Source organism: Artemia sp. Qi Xiang Cuo, chromosome 3, assembly GCF_049724085.1.
Source record: "Artemia sp. Qi Xiang Cuo chromosome 3, ASM4972408v1, whole genome shotgun sequence".
Classification (NCBI taxonomy): domain Eukaryota; kingdom Metazoa; phylum Arthropoda; class Branchiopoda; order Anostraca; family Artemiidae; genus Artemia; species Artemia sp. Qi Xiang Cuo.
Window position 1 is genome coordinate 59,308,644 of NC_142796.1, and position 21,070 is coordinate 59,329,713.

General features: G+C 38.1%; 1 protein-coding gene across 6 annotated transcripts in view; it reads right to left on the reverse strand.

The window, feature by feature from the left end:
- LOC148954345 (uncharacterized) overlaps nucleotides 1-21,070 on the reverse strand; it is a 361,915-nt gene that overhangs the window by 268,452 nt on the left and 72,393 nt on the right. For all 6 annotated transcript variants that reach the window (XR_016141509.1, XM_089086288.1, XM_089086287.1 and 3 more), the window contains exon 3: nucleotides 1,672-3,441. Coding sequence is in view for 5 of the 6 variants with exons in the window: in XM_089086288.1 (XP_088942414.1) it covers nucleotides 1,672-3,441 (1,770 nt within the window). In the remaining variant the exon portion in view is untranslated. The remainder of the gene's footprint in view (nucleotides 1-1,671; nucleotides 3,442-21,070) is intronic.

A 21,070-nucleotide genomic window follows, 5' to 3' on the forward strand; every position in this document is an offset into this window, starting at 1 on the left:
AAAACATTTATATTTTTTCAGTAAATTGCAAATTTTGCTGTGGCCTTGGGAAAGCATAGGGGCTTTGAGCGTAACTAATGTTAATTTCTGCTCGTTTTGAGTTTGTCTTGGTTATTTATTGTAATTTCTGTTCGTTTTGGGTTTCATTAATTTATCGATGCTGACTTGCGGTAGTTTTATGCTTGGTAGATTATTATATTTTATTTTTGCTCATTTTTTGTTTAATAGAGTTCTTTACTTTTCTTTGAAAAAGTTATTTTGTGGAAAAATATTTTTTTGATTAATATATATAATATATCCATTTTTTGAGTTTGAAAATGGTTGTATCAAACGGGGAATGAGTTGCAGGGGGGTTGAGTCAAACGGGGGTTCAGTTAAAGGGGATTTAGTTGCAAGACAGTTCAGTTAAAAGGATTCAGTTGCACGGGATTCCTTTAGACCAGGGTTAAGTTGTACAGGAAAAAAAAACTAGAAAAAAACTTAAACAAACGCAACATAAAGCAGGTATGCAGGAATTGATCTAGTGAGAAGGGGGGCAAGTCCTTTAAATACCTTTAAAATGACAAATTATACAAAACGATATATTAACACACGGATATATTATAAAAACATAGACACTTCTGCAGCATTTGTCCGGGGGATCCTCTCCAACTGCCTCCGCACCTGAAACATAGCACAAGTTTGTCTATTCATCTATTTGTCAACTAAAGAACATTTTTTTATGATGAGAACACTGACAATGATGGTGTTTTGTAGATCGCAAAAGATGATCATAACTTTTTTTTCATTTCATTTATTATGATGGATATACAATGTGGATGAATATTATGCGTATTATGATGGATATAGAATGCCTTTTGCAGACAATACAAGTCAACTGGGAGAAAAATTCAATTTAATTTTTCATCAAAATTCGAATATAAAAAATTACTTTTTGTTCCATATTGAGGTATTGAGCCAAGTGCGCCAGAAAAAGCGGTTTTTGTCGCTTTTGACTTTTAAGTTTAATACGATCAAAGACTAAATTTCCATTTGAGAAGTTAAGTTATTTTATTTAGAAATTAATCTTATAAGACAATATCAGGAAAAATAAAGGTATTGCTGCCCTTGCAAGGTTGTCTGAATAGTTACATAAAGGCGATAGGAAAACAAAAGAACCCCTTTTATGAATTTCTAAATTAAGTAAATATTGTATGGAAACATACAAACGAGATAGAATTTTCAGTTTGGAAAACTTTTAGGTAATTTCTATAAATTAGACTCAAGGATTTTTTATTTCTACGCATTCAAATGCTTTTATGGAATAATTATGTACAGAACAAATTTTAATTTGGAGAACTTTCAGATGTTTTTAAAAATTAGTCAAAAATATGAAATAATCGTTAATTTTTCCAAGTTTTATTCCCTGTTTACGAAAAATCACTTTAATCATTTACTTAGTTTTATTCCAATTTAATAAAAAAAACAATCATTTCCAGTTTATTGATAAAAAAGAGTTCATTAATATTTTCGCTGGTTAAGGGGGGTATCAAAGCATTTTTGGGGGAAGGTTGGGGTTAAAGAGGTAAAAACAGATATTCAAAGTCACAATTTGAAAATCGTAGCGGGGATCTTCAGCCCAATCTTTGATGAACCCGTCCCCCTTATTATACAGTATATAATGGGGCTTACCTGCTTAGATTTACTTTCTACACTTTCAGAAGTTTTGGAAACTGACATCAGCGTCTCAGCTTTCGCACTATCAGGAGCAGTCGATTTTGGTTTTATAGCTAGTTCTTTACTTGTCTTGGGCGAGTAAGTACCAGACTTGGGCCTAGTGGTCGAAGAAATCACTTTAGATTTGGTCGGAGATTTCAACGTCAAGCTAGTTTTTTCTTCTACCCGAGATTTCGACTCAAGGGTCCTTCCCTTTGTCTTTTCAAGTCTGGTTTGAGCTGCCTTTAAAGCATTTTCTTTAGAGTCCGTGCGCCTTGTTGGTTTTGAGCCGCTCAGACTAGGAACTTTTGACTTATTATTATCAATTGGAGAGATTTTACGGACACGTTTTGGCTCAGCCCCTGACGTTTCAATATTCTTTATTTTCCTTGGTGAGATTTTCTTTTGTTTTTCTCGTTCTTCTTGCTCCAATATTTCACGTTCCATACGTTCAAACTCTTCGTCAGTCACAGATATTTTGCGCGCAATCAATATTTCTCTTTTCTCAGCAGGGGTAAGGACCTGAGCCTCTGGAGTACGTTCGCGGCCACAACATCGTCTTGCTGGAGAACCAGCGCGATCGAGGGTAGCTGATGGGATATTAGTCTTTTTCTTTGGTGAAGGAGAGAGTTTTTTTGGTTTTTCTTCAATAGATGGTAATTTTGAAACTGGTTCAACAACTGCACCTAATGTGTTGTCACCAAGATCAGCCTCGTCCATGGAGGAATCAGTCACATCTTCAATCTCAATTTCTGACTGTCGACGTTCCTGTTTTGGTGGTTCTGGCGTTGTAACGATGTATTCACCACTTTGTTGGTGCTCTTTTAAGCTAGGAGTTGCAAGTGCAGAGACATCTTCAATAACTGGACGACTTGGTAAATTTAGTAATAAACCAGAAGCCTGATTTTCATTCTTTTCTTCTCTGCCAGATCTTGCGGTTTTTTCTGAAATCTTTGCCCCCGGACTACTCTCTTTGGCGGGAGACTTTCTATCCTGTTTATTACCCTTTTGTTCTTTAGGCATCAGCGGCTCAGTTATCTCTGGCTCGGGGACAGTTTCGATTACTTCCATCTGGCTTAAAACGCTTGCTTCAATCTCTTCTGCTGATCGCTTTACTCTTGGCGTGGCGGAGTAAGGACCGTATTTGGAAGAGCGAATGGGTGGTTCAATACTGTCTCTGTCCAAGCTGCTATCGGGGCTGCATTTAAATGCTTCTCTTGATTCAAGTATGCGTTCTTTAGCTGGAACTAATAGCTCATCTTTAATTCCAGCTGAGTAGGCATCAAGAATTTTTTCATTTGATATTTCAGTATCTTCGTTATTATTATTGCGCACGCTTAATCCACCTTGTTTGACATCATCTACACGAGATGTCTGGTTGAAAACTTTTGTCGAAGCTAAACTTTCCGCTTTTTCCATCTCATTTTTTATCTGCTGAAGTCGCTTCCCACGTTCTTGGCTTCTCTTACGTATTCTTTCAGCAATAATTTCCTCACACTTTCTCATCTTTTCATCAACTTGTATATCTTCTAGATGCTCTTGAGAGTTGCGCTTTCTTGAGTCTGTTGTTCTCAGCGTGGAAGCAGACGTAACTGTTTCAACTTTAATTTTAGTGGCAGCGGAGAAATTTGAATCGAGCCCAATAACTTCGTCATTCGCATAGAATTCTTTTAACCTTTTTTCTTTTAACTTTGATATTCTTGCTCGTATCAATTTCTTCTCGGAGAAGTCGTCAGTTTCTAATAGCTGAAAAACAAAGACCACAGGTAAGTACAGTTGTATAACGCACAAATAGAATAAACATTTAATTGATAGAGCTAAAAAAAATGGGCTTTCTGAAGCCATCGGAATCAAGTCAAACTCCAACATTTTTCTTCAGATTCCACCGTCTAAGCAGTTACAGGGATATTAATTTCTAATAAGGACTAACACAAAAATTTGGGGAAATTTTTGGTACTGTTCTAATAGCCGGGAAACACGCATCAAGAAAATTAAAAATCAGATAGCCATTACCCGGTAATTGGATGTCTGACGCAGCATAAACAAGGTTTTCTCACACCGGAAACTATGTTTAAGCTTTAGTTTTTTGGGGTATAGGGGAAAAAAAGATGCCTATGTTAGGATAGGTTCCGTATTTAATATATGCTATGCTTTACCCCACCCCTAATGTGCAAATATATAGCCCAAATTTGTTCTTAGACTATAATATTTTTCATCCTATTTTGTTTTATTTAATCAGCATTAACCGAACTTCACTTCTCGCGTGTTGCCCGGCAACTAGAACAGTATCACATTTTCTTGCCATCAAACAAAAGAAATTTTTCGGAAGAAGAATTTTGACCGAGTCGATTGCTAGGCATTTATTAGCAAGCATATAATTCACCGAAGGACTAAAATTCCCAACTTTTTTGTTCACCAGCACAGTTTGTATAATTATCCAGCATGATCTTTCCCTATCCCAAGCATTATAAAAACTTGGACCGCAGTGTGAGTACTCCAGAGAACGTTTTTGCAGATATGAACATAAGCGGCATTCGATCTTTTCACGGTTAGACAAAGAATAGTCAGATATAGAACAAGTACTGACAAAACCATTTGGCCGGCTCAACCAATAATTGGACAATAAGTGCAGAAATAAGTGGGAGGAGCTTTTTGTTCGCACCGAGAATGAAGAGCCAGAAATCATCTGCGGTAAACTTACTGGAGAATTATATAAACTGTGTTGACCAGTCACACTAAAATTGCAATAAGTAATTACTTCTCTGTTTTTCTTATTTGTACGACTATTTGTTTTATGGACTACATCGAATCAGTCTCTGAACGGTTCTACTGATTTTAGTTATCATAAGCAAGTTATTACAAAAAAAAACGCAGAAAAGAAAAAATTTAACTACAGTATTTATTAGTGCGAGGAGCTAATGAATATTACTAGAGGCAGCAGCAGCAGTCAATAGAACAACTAAACAGAACGAGCAATGTGTAATTAGGGGGAGGTGTTTTTCAGGTATGCACAAAATAAACGAAACGACTGATCATATGGAAAGATAAGAAATAATAGAGTAAACGGTAAAACATTGATCAGACAGTTCGTGGAAACGAACTGTAAGTAAGGAGCGACCCGGCTCAATAGTAACCGAAACTCTAAAACCGGAATTATATACCTATAGATACATCAGAATCAGATTTTTCTTCTGATTTCAAGTATATAAGTTTATTAAGTTTAGTTTTACCCATCAAAAGTTACGGGCCTGAGAAAATTTGCCTTATTTTCGAAAAAAGGGAGAAACACCCCCAAAAAGTCAAGAGATTTTAATGAAAATACCAGCATCAGATTCAGTATATCAGAGAATCCTACTGTGGAAGTTTCAAGCTCCTATCTGCAGAAATGTGGAATTTTGAATTTTTTGTCAGAATAAAGATCACGGATGCGTGTTTATTTGTTTTTTTTTGTTTTGTTTTTTTTTACCAGGGGTGATCGTATCGATCCAGTAGTCCTATAATATCGTAAGAGGGCTCATTTGAACGGAAATTAAAAGTTCTAGTGGCCATTTTAAGTGACCAAAAAAATTGGAGGGCAGCTTTGCCCCCTCCTACGCTCATTTTTTCCCAAAGTCACCCAATCAAAATTTTTAAATAGCCATTTTGTTCAGCATAGTCGAAAATCTAATAAATATGTCTTTGTGGATGACTTAATCCCCCAAAGTTCCCGGGGGAAGGGCTGGAAGTTATAAACTTTGCCCATTGTTTACATATAGAATTGGTTAATGGGAAGTATAAAGACGTTTCAGGAGGGATTTTTTCTGCTGGGGGTAGGGGGGTGTCGGAGGAGGGGGTTACGGGGAAGGATCCTTACATGGAGGATTTTTCCTTGGGGGAAGGGACATTTCTATGGAGGGGGCGCCGGATTTCCCAGCATTATTTAAAAAACGATCAGAAATTAAATAAAAAAACTAGTTTTTTCAACTGAAAGTAAGGAGCAACAGTAAAACTTAAAACAAACAGAATTATTACGTATATGAGGGGGTTCACCCCCTAGTCAATACCTTGGCCTTTTCGCTAAAGTTTTTTTTAGTAGTTTCAAAAAAGCTATCTATTCTAATTAACTGGCCTTTGTGATTCAAGGGTATGTGATTCGAACAAAATTCGAACTTTAGCGTAAAGAGCAAGGTATCGACTAGGGGGCAAACTCCCTAATATACGTAATAATACATACGAATACAGAATTTCGTTACGTAAGTTAATTTGTAAGTTACGTCAGAACAAAATTTCGAGAAAGCCATTTAGCCAAAAACGTAAAATTAATATGCAAATTTCGTTTTAATTATTCATGTACGGTGAGCCAATATCAAACCTGCATTAACTCAAAAACGTTCAGAAATTAAAATAAAAAGAACAAGTTTTTTTAATTGAAAGTAAGGAGCGACATTAAAACTTAAAACGAACAGAAATTATTCCGTATATGAAAGGGGCTGTCAACTCCTCAATACCTCGCTCTTTACGCTAAAGTTTGAATCTGTCACACAACCTTATTTTTTAAAACTATAAAAAACTTTAGCATAAAGAGCGAGGTATTGAGGAGGGGACAGCCCCTTTCATATGCGGAATAATTTCTGTTCGTTTTAAGGTTTAATGTCGCTCCTTACTTTCAGTAAAAAAAAAACTTGTTTTTTTATTTAATATTATTTAAGGGCCGTTCCAGTGGTCCCGTTTTATTCCCGTGTCTTCCTTCACAGGACTTTATGGAAGCACGAACTTTAAAAAGAGACCTCATTCCGATGAAATTATAGGTCCTTGTGTTTTGTTTCAACATCCGGTAAAACATTTACGCGCAAGCCAGTTGAAATCAAAATCCATGGGGTTACTTGTCTGTTAAACGAAACACAGCCAAGAAGTGAAGCTAGGTTAGTCCTAACGAAGTACACCAAAAATGATGGTAATATAACACTTTAGAAACAAAATTATGGAAACTACGAAAAAGAATTATGGAAAGCAGGCTGCGCAAAACGCATTATATTCAATACGTAATCTAACCCAACCTAACCCCTAACCACTTCTATATATTAAATATTTAATTAAGGTATAGCTACATCGTAGTTTTTCTTACTCAAAATAAACAAATCCTAACCGATTCCAGAAAGGCAAACCGGTTATTGAAAGATCTTACGCAGCGTAATTCTTGAATGTGTTTCGTTTAACAGACAGGTACCCATGGGGCAGGGACGTACGCAGGGGGGCCCTCCGGGCCTGCCCCCCCCCCGAAATCTCACGATTTTTTGCATTTTCCTGCAATTTTCTGATTTTTTTTCACAGAATAATGAGTTTGGAGGATTTGGACCCCCCCCCCGAAACAAATTCATGCGTTCGTGCCGGCCATGGGGTAACGACTTTACAGAAATGGTCAATAAATTCCAAAAGAAACCATTCAGAATGGTTGAAAATAATCAGAGATAGTTGATCAGAATTCAGAATAGTTAGAATAATCCGGAATGGTCAAAGTATTTCCAATGATATCTTTATTCTTAAATGGTGCACATAAAAAAAGAAAAAACACTGGTTTGTCCTTATAAACCCTATCTATGCAATTGAGAGGGAATAATTTGTTCGCTAAAAAATTTTTAGGCTTTATTTTGCTTTTTAGAGCTTCTATTTTCTAAGGAAAATTGCCGGGATTTTACCGTTAGCAATTTTTTTGTACACATATAGTCTCAGCAGATGCATACCCAGAATGGGGAAAAGGGGCTTTGACCTAGCTTTCTTCAGTAGCAAATTGAGCTCAGGGATGATGACTATCCCCTTTGGCTTGGTGTAGCTTGCTTTTGTGTAGTTTTTACTTAAATGTATACGAATCTGGCGAGCATATAAACAGTGGCAATCTACTAGCTTATGAATTCGTCAAGGAATAACGTTCGTCAAAATCTACACCCCACCCAACCATTTTGAAATTTTGGATCCATGTCTGCCCCCCCCCCCCAATATTTATCCAAATTCCCTCCTTTTCGTCTATGTATTTCCATTAAATTTGCCGGTACTGTTCCATGCGGGCCTCTCTAAAAAGTCAAGTTTGGTTAATGCTAATGAAATAAAATAAAATAGGATGAATATATAATAGTTTAGAAACAAATTTGGGCTATATATTTGCACATTAGGGGTGGGGGGGTGGTAAGTAAAGCATTGTATATATTAGATACGTAACCTAACCTAGGTACCTCCCCCCCCCTAAACCCCCAAAAACCACAGTTTAACATCGTATACGCAATGAAAACCTTGCTATTATTGCCTGGTCTATAACAGTTAAGACGTCAAAAACGGGTTTTATCATTGCCTAGTCTATAGTGATTAGCCCGAGAGGCCCGCGTAATGGGATAGTACCAATTTGCCCCTTCGAACCTTGCAATTCCCGTTGTACTTAAATCTTTGATAAACTCAGGATTAAGCATAATTTATACTAATGGCAACGCTGCAAAGAATCACGTCGTGAGAATATTGAGACACCTACAGATTTGTCCAATTTTACAAGAGCAGAGTACAAAACCCATATTTGTCAGGCTTGCGGTGCGCATGTCAAAGATCATCAGGTAACATACTCGTTTGTACTAATTAAACATTCAAACGTCAACAAAATTATCATTTAACAGACAGTCAGTGAGTGAGTGGCCTTCCCTTGCAGCTTTACGTCATGACTATGTAGCTAACACAGAGGCGTGGGGGAATGCCTCAGGGCAGGTCCCTATGAAATCCACATTTTTTCGAATTTCTGAACTTTTTTTGATTTAAATTATCCTTTTCACTGCCCCTCCCCCTGAATAAAACCGTGCCTGAGCTGACACGTACGCAAGATAACTTAGATCCGTCCTTTTGGACCCTATCCGTCTCTCCGGAAGTTCAAGAATTTTTAAAGAAAAAATTGTGGAGAAAAAAATAAAATATATCCCATGCCCCTTGACTATCCAGATATGTACCCAGGATTTTTTAGGGGGGCGAAAAATAGGCTGATCCGATAAAAAAAAATTAGGGGGGCGCGCAAAATAAGTTGATCCGATAAACGTGCGTTAGGAGCAAGTTTAATTAACTCAAACTTGAGTTAATTAAGTAAATTACAGTAATTTAGACTATGCTAGGGGAGGGCGCCCCCCTGGATCCGCCAATGTATGTACCCCTCTTTCTCCCCCCCCCCCAATAAATGCTTGAGATTCACCCCTAGACGAGAGGCAGGGGGGTTCACAAAAACAATATCTTCCCTAGGGATCTGCCTGACGGTTTCGAGTAACATTAAGGTTTGAATTCCTTGCTTGAGACTCAGGGGCGTAGCTCCAGCATTTAATTTTTTTGGGAGGGGGGGCAAAAGGGGTCCACATCCAGAGATTCAAGGGGTATGGACTATATAATAATTTCTCCTCCAAATTATTGGGGGTTAACTGCCCTCTGCCTCCCCCAAACGACGCCAGTTTTAGGACTAATTGTTCACCCTTTCCGAACAAGAATAAACCCACTAGACACACTGTTAAATTCACTGGGGCCTGACTTAGCCATTTAGGTGCTATTGACAAGTCAGCAAAAAAAGACTTTGGGAGGGGTATGTGGGCCACCACCTCCCAGATATGACTCTGATCCTTACTACACCTCTATTAAATTTTCCAACAGTTTTCAAAAATATGTTTTTGAACTTTCATATTTTCTAAGATTAAAAAAATACCAATCCCACTAGAACTAGAACTACCCCCCCCCCCCCTTAGAGATGTTCGTCCGGTTCATAAAAACGTAAAAAATACATGTAAACAGTTTTATTATGTGTTTTCGAAGTTTTTTTTTGTAAAAACCAAGCAAAAAAATACCCAATCCCCCCTCGAACAAAAATCCTGAAACGGTTCTGTCTACAATACCCTGAAAATTTTTGCCTGTTATGATATAAATCCAATGCCGTATCCAGGAGGGGGTTGGGAGTTTGAAGCCCCCCAGAAATGTTTGTCCGACTTGCAAAAACGTAGCAAAAATGAATATAAACAATTTGTTTTGCGTCTTTTAGTTATTCTTTATGTAACCTCCCCCCCAGAAAAAATCCTATTGTAGCCCTCCCCTCCCCCCGAAAAACCCTGGATACGACCCTGTATAAATCTATCCATTATATTTAGATACACGTATAGGCATGAGTAAAAGTTTCGGGGGGGGGGAGGCTAATATGCGCCTGGTCCTTTGCTACACCCAAGATTATACATTCCAACTTGGGCAAAGAACAAACTGGTAATCTACCCGTAATAAGAAACACCATTAAAAAATAAAGTCCGTCCTCTATTTGAATATTATAATAGATTCTTCTGCATCAATTTCGAATACATTATCGATCCTACCTGAAAATTGCAGCCTGTTTTGATATAAATCTAGTTAATTATCCAGATGTCAATCATGATTAGCTGAGTGGCCCCGTTCAATGTCGGCATAGTCAATAAACTCATCATGAGGATGGGCCACTTAGCGCCTATATACTAATTCTATGGCTACCACTAAATTTTGTCACGTAAGCATATGACTTAGCTCATCCTATTTTGGAAACAAGAAACAAAGCAGTTAAGTTTTTTACGATTCAAATACAAGCAGATTTGATATGAGAATTACTTAGAAATACATTCCTAAATAATTATTCCGAGTAAATAAGAATTTATTTAGTGGAACAAAAAAAAAACAGACACTTGGTATGGTAAATTATCACATCCGCCAAGGAGTGTGACGGATTGGTGCAAAAAAGAAAAAAACAGGGACAGACCCAGGATTTTTTAGGGGGGGGGGTCAAAATAGGTTGATCGGGAAAAAAAATTTTAGGGGGGGGGCGCAAAATAGGTTGATCCGATAAACTTGCGTTAGGAGCAAGTTTAATTAACGCAAACGTAGGTTAATTGAGTAGATGACACTACTTTAGACTACGCTAGGGTGGCGCCCTTCTCGCCCTCCCCCTGGGTCTGCCACTGAACGTATAGCATCAGGGTTTTCATTCGGAGGGAGTAGAAGGAATCCCCTCGCAAAGATTTGGAAAATATACATTTTTATGGAAAATACCTAATTAGGTAATTTCATTGGAAAAAATATAAAAAAAAACTAATCGCAACCCCCCTAGGTTTTGAAAAAATACATTTTGCTTGTATTGTACATTTCCCTTCTATTTTTGTGCATCGACCCGACCCTATCGTGTACTCTATTGGGAGGACCCTAGAAGAAACACTTTCCCCTTCCTTTAAACACAATTTCTAAGCCCACTTGCCCCCCCCCCCCCAAAAAAAACCCTGAAAGTTTCAACTCTGTCTCTCAGCCAAAACAGGGTACATTTATCAAATATAAAAGTCTTCATATTTTAATGAAACCTACTGACCATGCAACCTCTATATACTCCTTTGTCTTTAGATATCTGGTATCTGTTCTATAATAATAATAATAATCTGTATTTAAAAGCCAATTAAAGCCATATACAAAAAGACAAATACTAAAGAAAAATTACAATTCACTTGACATCCTTCCCATCAATACAAAATTTCCTACTGCCACAATATAACGGGGAGTCCTAGACCTCATTAACTCACAATATCACATTAGTGTTTTAAGAGCTGAAAATCAGTCATTGGCTGGAAATTACGGACACTTACTAGCTATATAAAGTTACAGTAGCTTACATGAAAAGTTATAAAAACTTGAGATTTGGGGAGGAAGACAAGCCAAAAGGTTCTACGCACATCCTTGAGTAATGCCTATAGGCATGCCTAATCAAACAGTTCGTGGTAACGAACTGTAAGTAAGGAGCGACCCGGCTCAATGGTAACCGAAACTCTAGAAAACGGGTTTTTGATACCAATAGATATATCAAAAGAATCAGATTTCAATGCTGATTTCAAATATATAACTTTCATCAAGTTTAGAGCTACCCATCAAAAGTTACGCGCCTGAGAAAATTTGGCTGATTTTCAAAAAAAGGGGAAAGACCCCTAAAAGTTATAGAACCTTAATGAAAATCACACCATCATATTCAGCGTATCAGAGAACCCTACTGTAGAGGTTTAAAGCTCCTATCTAAAAAAATGTGGTTTTTTGCATTTTTTGCCATAATAAAGATCACGGTTGGGTTTTTTTTTTTTTTTTTTTTTTTTTTTTTTTTTTTTTTTTTTTTTTTCCCAGGGATGATCCTATCGACCCAGTGGTCCGAGAATATCGTGGGAGGGCTCATTTGAGCGGAAATCAAAAGCTCTAGTGTCATTTTTAAGTGACCAAAAAAAATGGAGGGCAACTAGGCCCCCTCCCACGCTCATTTTTTTCCCAAAGTCACCCGATCAAAATTTTGAGATAGCCATTTTGTTCAGCATGGTCGAAAATATGATAAAAATGTCTTTTAGGATGACTTGATCCCCCAAAGTCCCCAGGGGGAGGGCTGAAAGTTATGAACTTTACTCAATGTTAACATATAGTATTGGTTATTGGGAAGTATACAGACTTTTTCAGAGGAGATTTTTTGTGGTCGGTGGGGGACGGCGAGGGTCGGGGGCTATATGGAAGGGACATCTTTCCATGAAGGAAGTTTTCAGGGGGGAAGGGACATTGCTATGAAGGGGGCGCCGGATTTCCCAGCATTATTAAAGAAAAAGATCAGGAATTAAATAAAAAAAAACAAGTTTTTCAACTGATCAACTGATTGTGATTAAGAGGTCATTTTTAAAGAACTGGGAAAAAAAAATCAAACTATAGTTTAAAGAGCAGGGTATTGACTAGGGGGCGAACCCCCTTATATACGTGTTAAAATTTTATGAATATAGAAGTTCGTTACGTAAGTTAATTCTAAGTTACGTATATTTATTACTAATAAAAACGTTCGTAAATAAAATTAAACAAGTTTCGAGAAAGCTATTTAACCAAATAATATGAAATTTTGTTTTAATTATTCATGTAGCCTACGGTGAGCCACAATCAAAACCTGCATTAATTCAAAAACGTTCAAAAATTAAATAAAAAAAACAAGTTTTTTTAACTGAAAGTAAGGAACGACGTTAAAACTTAAAACGAACAGAAATTATTCCGTATATGAAGGGGGCTGTCCCCTCCTCAACGCCTCGCTCTTTACGCCAAAGTTTTTTTTTATTGTTTAAAAAATAGATTTGTGAGAAAGTCAAACTTTAGCGTAAAGAGCAAGGCGTTGAGGAGGGGACAGCCCCCTTCATATACGGAATAATTTCCGTTCGTTTTAAGTTTTAACGTCGTTCCTTACTTTCAGTTAAAAAAACTTGTTTTTTTTATTTAATATATAAAAGGAATTATGTGGAAAACTCCATTTTGAATTAGGTTCACCAACAATCATTAACCAAAGAATGAAATCGTTATATGTCTTCTTGTTTAATTATCTTTATTCGAAATACAACATTTTCTATTATTTTCAGTAAACCCCCCCCCACCCTCCTATAGCTTCACATCGCAAGTATTCGAGCTTTGTCTATTGTAATGGATTACGTTAAGATTTTGAACAGACGAAGAGTGTTCTTCCAAAATCTTAAAGGGTGATCAGCAAATTATCAGATTCAGCAAGAATCAGCAAATTATCAGCTTACTGAAAGTTAATTTAAATAAATTTTAGATAAATTATGATGAATTAATTTGAATGAATTTTAAACGAATTTAAATTAACCTTAAGGCAAGTATCATCCAAAACCCTATGATTTTCACTATAAATTTCAAATAACTTTTGCAGAATTCTGTCTCTATGAAAATAGGCTACTATATATGCTTCCGGACTGAAGGTCCATGTCCCCCCACCTACCCCAGGAAATGTGAAAATGTGCATCAGCCCAGAGTCCAGAGCCTAACTATTGATAAACTTCGATCATAGAATCAGTTTTTTATGGTGATCCTAAATATGTATTTGTTTATTAGTAATTAGTGCAGTTATTAGAACACAATAAAGTTCGTATAAATTTAGAAAACACAAAGAAAATAACTTAATAAGGGGCAGAATTCGGTAAGAATATGCCGTCAACTTTTGCTTGCATTGCAAGAGTATACCTATGAGCTGATATATGAAGCCACTATAATCAGAAATGTTTCTCCTGAACGGAATGCTGGGAATTCCTGTATTTTCCCCCTGAACGGATACGTTTCTTGTGTTTTATTATCATTTTTTTTTCCAGGAGTGATTGTATTTATCTAGTTGTCATTTTGAAAAAAAGATTTAATTTTGTACAGTTATGAAGTATAAAGTTGTCAAATACACTGGCCTTTGGTATTCAAAATTAAATTTGAAATATTGAATTGTTAATTTTTATTTGATTTTCTTAATCTTTGTTTTGATGTATTACTTTGAACAAACTACTTTGATTATGCGTTAATTCTTATAAGCAGCTAATGTAAAGACACTAAATATTTTGGTGATAGATAACCAAGTTCAAAAATGTCAATATTGTTAAAAAATATCCGTCCAACGCTTCTGCATTACTCAACAGAACTAAATGCTGGGAGTTTATATATTAGTTTTTATCTCACTCATCACGCTAAAGTTTTTGGCACTTTAAAAAAAAGCTGTAACTTGTAAAAAAAAAAAAACTGTAACTTCAATTCTAACAAACAAGTATGTGTCCAACAAGAGTCATGCATACTCCCGCCATTTGCCCGTGCCCCAGCCATTTAAACATTTGCCTCTCAATTACTTGGATTATCTGTCTTGGCTTTTCTCTGTCTACTATTAGCCATGTCTTGATGCAACCTATGCAACCTACTGCAAAATACTTGATACCTTCAATTCAAAATCAACGGATGCAACGGATTGTTCTAATGAAACGACCCTTGTGTTTCAGGAGCTATTTTTAAAGAATTGGGACAAAATTTAAACTATAGCGTAAAGAGCGAAATGTTGAGGAGGGGACAATCCACCCATATACGTAATAATCTCTGTTCGTTTTAAGTATTGGCGTTGCTTGTTACTTTAAGTTGAAAAAACTAGTTTTTTTCTGTTCGTTTTTTTTTTAAATAACCCCAGGATAACTGGCTCCACCTCCACGGAAAAATCTCCCTCCCCATAGAAATATCCTCTGAACAATTCAATTCTGGAAAAAAATTACCCCAGGACAATTACCCTTAACATCTCCACGCGTAAAACTGAATCGGTACAGAGAAAGCAAGACATATAAAGAACTTTCACATATTTAACGCACATTCTGGCAAATTTAACCAATGTAAAATTTCCTCTGAAAATTTCACCCCCCCCCCCTGGAAACTATCCTCTCCATTGAAAATATTCCCAGCAGAAAATTCGCCCTCCCCTACCCACCCGACAAATGTATTCATACTTCCCAATAACAAATAAAACAATTGGCGAATTTTATAACCTTTCCGCAGGGGCTTTAGGGGGTCATTTAATCTCCAAAGACATAGTTATTGGGCTTTTCAACTATGCTGAACAAAAAAGCTATCTCAAAATTTTGATCGGAAGATTTTGGGGAAAAATGGCATGAGAGGGGGCCTAGTTGACCTCCCATGTTTGGTCACTTAAAAGGACACTAGAGCTTTTCATTTCCGTTAGAATGAGCTCTCTTCCGACGTTCTAGGCCCACTGGGTCTACACGATCACCCCTGGCGAAAAAACACGAACTGTTTGATTACCCATCAAAATCCAAACAGATATCATTGAAATATTGATCTTTTTTCTACGTTACCAAAATTATTGTATTCATAAAACTTTACAGTTTAACTAAATATAATTTAACAAACAAAAAAGGTTTTTCAACTAAAGTAAGGAGCAAATTTAAAAGTTAAAACAAATATAAATTACTCTGTATATAAGCGGGACTGCCCCCTTCTCGACACCTTCCTCATTAAAAAAAAGTTTTTTAGTGCTTTGAATTTTTTTTTTCAATCGCAGATTTTCTTTAAAAAGTTTGAAAAACACCCAAACTTCATAGTAAAGAGTGAGCAGCTAAGGAAGAGACAGCCCCCTTCATACAAAGAATAATTTGTTCAAATAGGTTTCAAATCTTTTCCTTGCTCTCAGTTGAAAAGTTATTTTTTTTTAATTTAATTTCTGATTGTTTTCCAAATTATACAACGGCCTAACCAAGATATAATTTGAGGTACCGGTCCCTTAAATCCCTGGTCAATTCCTTTTAAAATGTGTAAATCAATAATTATACGTTGGGTAGTACCGATTTTGGCGAATATGGATAGTAATGTTGGCAAAAAGTCCTTGTTTATATTACTACTAAAGAATTTCGGTTGGATGAAAAGGAGTATTATTGTTTGTATGGATGGACATTCTGTGAGACTTTTCATCTTCTACATGAATCTACAAAACTGAAGACCCCATCACAACCTCTACAATAGAATTTTCTTATCGATAAATACATTACATACATTTTTTTTAAATACATTGAAGTACTTCATATAAATAGAAAAATATTCCCATTTAAAATTGCTGAAAAGCTACTTTTCCTCTAATCCTGATCCTAATCCTAATCACCTCTCTTCTGCATTACTTCTTCTGCATTACTGCATTACTGAATTACTGAAGCCATCACATCCTCTACAATAGGATTTTCTTATCGATGAATACATTACATAATTTTTTTTTTAAATACATTGAAGCACTTCATATAAATGGAAAAAGAAAAATATCACTATTAAAAAAAAAAAAAAACTAAGTTGCTATCAGTATTTGCCACCCCAAGGAAATTTCATGGCGGGGCTGATGATGCCCTACCTTGCCTTTTCCACCTCTGTGCTGGTAGATATGGGAATACACCATTAGCTATATACAGAAACACTCTAATTAATTCCTACTCCTCCTTAGTCTTTCAACGCTTATCTGAAGCCTCATGAAGAGTAAGCAGTTTGTCGATTAAAATGTACTTTCGTAGGAATCGACCCTACCCCCACCTCCACCTAAAAAATGACCCCCCCCCTCATTATAGCTGATACGCAATTATAGATCACCAAACATGGCCTAATTTCATTGCAAATAAAGCGAATCAAGTTGGTTGAATCCAGCACTACCACCGTGTGGCATTACTTCTTTTGCAACTGGGAAGCTTAAAGTATAGTTATTGATACTCTTAAATCAATTAGTTTCTCAGGATTTTAAATTGATTGCAAAATCGTACTCTTCGGGGTAGTCATAGTTTGATGCCCTAAACCGCCTAAACTGTCACCCAACCACCACTACTATTTTGGCGTCTGCCCCCCTGGAAAATTTTCTGCCGGCGCCATTAGTGGTGGTAGTTGTAGTGGTATTGGTAGCATGCAAATATTGCCTTTTTGATCATCTCCCTTATCATTTCCTGAATTTTCCAAATTAGTATACTCAGTTATTCATGTGTTGTACCCTTTTGACAACCCGTATACATATAACCTGCTTTGATTTAGTTCAATACTTCCCTCAACACGAAAGGCTCACCTGAATACCCTTCGTATTCTTGAAAAAAAGTTCAAACCTGCATACCTTTCTCAATAACATATACAATGAACGAATTGCCTAACTTATAGCCCTTGTCCTGAGGACTGTGGGGAGGTTGATATCCCCAAATACATAGTTACTGGACCTTTCAACAATGCTGAAAAAGTTCTCTCAAATTTCGATAGAATATGTTTTGGGGAATGATTGGCTTGGGGGGGGGCTGACGTCCGTCCATTCACTTTTGATTCTTAAAAATGACACGGAGGCTTCCGACTCCCAGTCAAATGAGCTCCATTCGATGCAAAGTTTATACAACTACCCGTTCCATAAACCTTATATTCCCTGGGCATAACTTACAACCCTTGCCTGGGGTTCACCCTAAAGACATTTTTATATGATTTTTGGACAATTGGTAACACAATGGCTATATCACAAATTCAATTGAACGCGTTTTGTGAAAGGAGGATATCAGGAAGGGGGCTAGTTAATCTCCATCATGTTTGACCTTAAAAGGGAACTAGAACTATATATTTTAAATCAAATGAGCCTCTTCTAAAGTTCACACGACCACCCCTTCCATAATTTATATGCCCCTGGGACATATCTTACAACCCTTACCCCCAGACTTTTGGGGATTCTGTCCGCCACAAACGGCCTTGTTATATGATTTTTTGGACTATTTTTGAGCAAATTACTATCTCAAATTTTTATCGGATGCATTTTTGGAAAATACAACTTAGGGAGGGGAGCTGCAGTAGAGGAGGGGGTGTTACTCCGGTACCCACACCTTATATGGGCATAGAACCACGTGGTTTATGGTTTTCTCAGTGAGAATGAAAAAACAGGAATTTTCTCACTTGAAAAACCATGAATTTTGTCACATTTATGGTTGTTTTCATGGATGGTTATGTGTGTTGTTCGATTTATTTGATGTTTTTCTCGGATGTCAACATCAAATTATGGATGTTTAATGGTTTTTGTCAGTGAGAATGTGAAAAACAGGAACTTTGTCACATTTATGGATGTCAACAGTAATTCATGTCTGTTATATGGTTTTCTCAGTGAGAATGAAAAAACAGGAATTTTCTCACTTGAAAAACCATGAATTTTGTCACATTTATATCTGTTTTTTTGGTTTTTGTCAGTGAGAATTTGAAAAACAGGAACTTTCTCACATTTTTGTATGTTTTTATGGTTTTTGTCAGTGAGTATTTGAAAAAACAGGAACTTTCTCACTGAGAAAACCATAAACCACGTGGTATAGTCACGAGTCAGAACACCTGTGCTGTCGACCTCAATTCACCTATCGTGAATCAATAATTCCCCTTAGAAACAACAAATTAATTTCCCCTTTCTTGACAGATCAATCAATCAATGACATCATCTGTCAGACTTTAAAAATTTTCGCCTAGAAACATTTCTCCAGGAATAGATCCAAATCATTAATGTCTTTGCCTCGGGAACAGTTCTACTGGTCGAACTCCAAAGGATATTAATAACCAAAGGCCATAGAAACAATTAGGCAAGAAACATCTTAGCGATGAATTGTTTTAGCGCGCGAAAAGGTTTCATATTAATTTGAAATGCGTTAGCGCAGAGATGCCAATAACAAAGGAACACGCTGAAATTACGTTTAGGGATTATTTGGGCGAAACCGTTTTAGACAGGTTATGGAACTATTTCGGCGAAACAGTTAGAGACATTTTGAAAGAAGATTTTTGGAAAGGTTTTAGAAGAGAATTTGAGGGTGAAACTCTCTGGTCGTTATAATACACAAGTTCCATTTGAACAGTGTTGTGAGGTCCTCTACCCCAACCCCAAAGGGTTCCAATCCTCCTACCCCAACCCCGAAGGAAGCCCCCCGGTCCTCAAAGGTCCCCCAAGCTCCCAAAGAGCCCCAGCCCCCAAACGCCCTCCTCAGACCCGCAAAGGCCCTCCTCAGGTACTCAAAGGGCCCCCCGGACCCCTAAAGGGCACCCCAGACCCCAAAGGCCATCCCCCCGGTCCTCAAAGGTCCCCCGGGCTCCCAAAGAGCCACCGGCGCCCCACCAAAAACCCACCCCGCCCCCCAAAGGCCATCCCCGGGCCCCCCAAAGGCCCATCGAGCCCCCAAAGGACCAACGGGGTCCCAAAGGCCCTCCACTGGCCCCCAACTGCCCCTCCGGACCCCCAAAGGCCCTCCCCTGGTCCTCAAAGGTCCCCCGGTCTCCCAAAGGACCAACCGGGTCCCAAAGGCCCTCCACCGGTTCCCAAATGTCCCCCCGGCCCCCAAAGGCCCTCCCGATGCCCCAAAGGGCCACCCCGGCCCCCCATGGCCAGCCCCGGGCCCCCCAACGGCCCCTCGAGCTCCCAAAGGCCCAACGGGGTCCCACAGGCCCGCCACCGGTCCCCAACTGTCCCCCAGGCCCCCAAAGGCCCTCCCTGTGCCCAAAGGCCCTCCCTGTGCCCCAAAGGCCCTCCCCTGGCCCCCCACGGTCCCCCGGACCAGAGACGCGCCGCCGGGATAACACACACACACCAAGTGCAGCCGGGATATGCAAATGTAAGCGTTTTTTTCCTACCTTTCTATTTATTAATTTTTCAGTCCTTTTCAATCCCAATATAAACTTATCTCTGTGAGATATTAACCCCTCACCCCCCCCCCCAACCATTGTTCTGAATTTATCGCACTCGGAGATATCCAAATGTAATTTTTTGCAATGAAACCACTCTTTTCTCTGCTCCCCACTCGCTCGGAGAGATCTACATATCATTTGTTACTCTGTAAGCACTGTGTTCTATGCTCCCCCCTCCCTCGGAGATACCTAAATGTAATTTTTTGCAATGAAACCACTCTTTTCTCTGCTCCCACCTCCCTTGGAGATATCTAAATGTAATTTTTTGCAACGAAACCGCTCTTTTCTAATCTTTGCTATCGCTTCGATATCTCATAAGCGAATATTTTTAGGTAATTTCTATTAATAATCACTGCCTTTGAAACTCAAAATGCTATTTTTTCTAATCTTTGCTATTTTCTATGCATTCCCCCCTATTTCTTCGCTGTTATCTCATAAGAGAATATTTTTCAAGGGTAATTTCAATTAATTCTCACCATTTGAAACTCAAAATCCCCTATTTTTCACAATTGATTACCACAAAGTTTCAAGAGAAGGAACTGAGTGAGATTATTCACATTTATCTATTTGTCACATATGGACCCCATAATTTGCGCAAGGATATTTTAAAATAACTTTCAATCTTACAAAGCCATGCCAATATTTTAGTGATGTGGAAACATTGTTGACGATATACTGAGTTAACGGTTCTCGAATTTAATTGTACTGTTTCCCAGAGAATACGCTTGGAAACAGAACAGACACGCGATTAAAAATAATCTAGGCTCATTTGGAGTCATAGACAACCTGTACGGGGAGTAGTCGAAACGACTTATACCGTCTAACAATACGGTTTTTTGGGGCATTAGGTAAACGGCTGGGAGCCGTGGAGCCCAGAATACGCCGATGGGTCCGGGGAGTGCTGTGGGGGCAAGGTTCGGGAAGTGCCAGGGGAGGCGCCACGGGTCAGGGAAGCGCCATGAGCTCGAGACCCATCGCGGGAAGCGTTGCGGGGGCCCGAGACGCTCCACAGGGATGCGCCATGGCTCCGAAAAGCGCCACGGGTGGTCCGAGAAGCGCTGTGGGGCAAGGTTAAGGGGGGCGCTGGGGGCAGCGCCGAAAAAAAAAAAATTTTTAACACTTTGAAAATAAACGATCAAATTGTCGCCTTCTATGTCATATCTTAAGTTGGAACTTTCAGTTGAATTAACCAAATGTTATTAATGATCGGGCTTTTTTGAGTTGGATTTCTTAGTCTTTCATAGGTGTGTAGTGTCTGAAACCTATGATTTGGGATGTGTAGTTTGCTATTTTCGACTTTTCTGAGCTAGGTTTCTTAGCCTTTCATAGGTATGTGTTGTCAGAACATTATGATTTG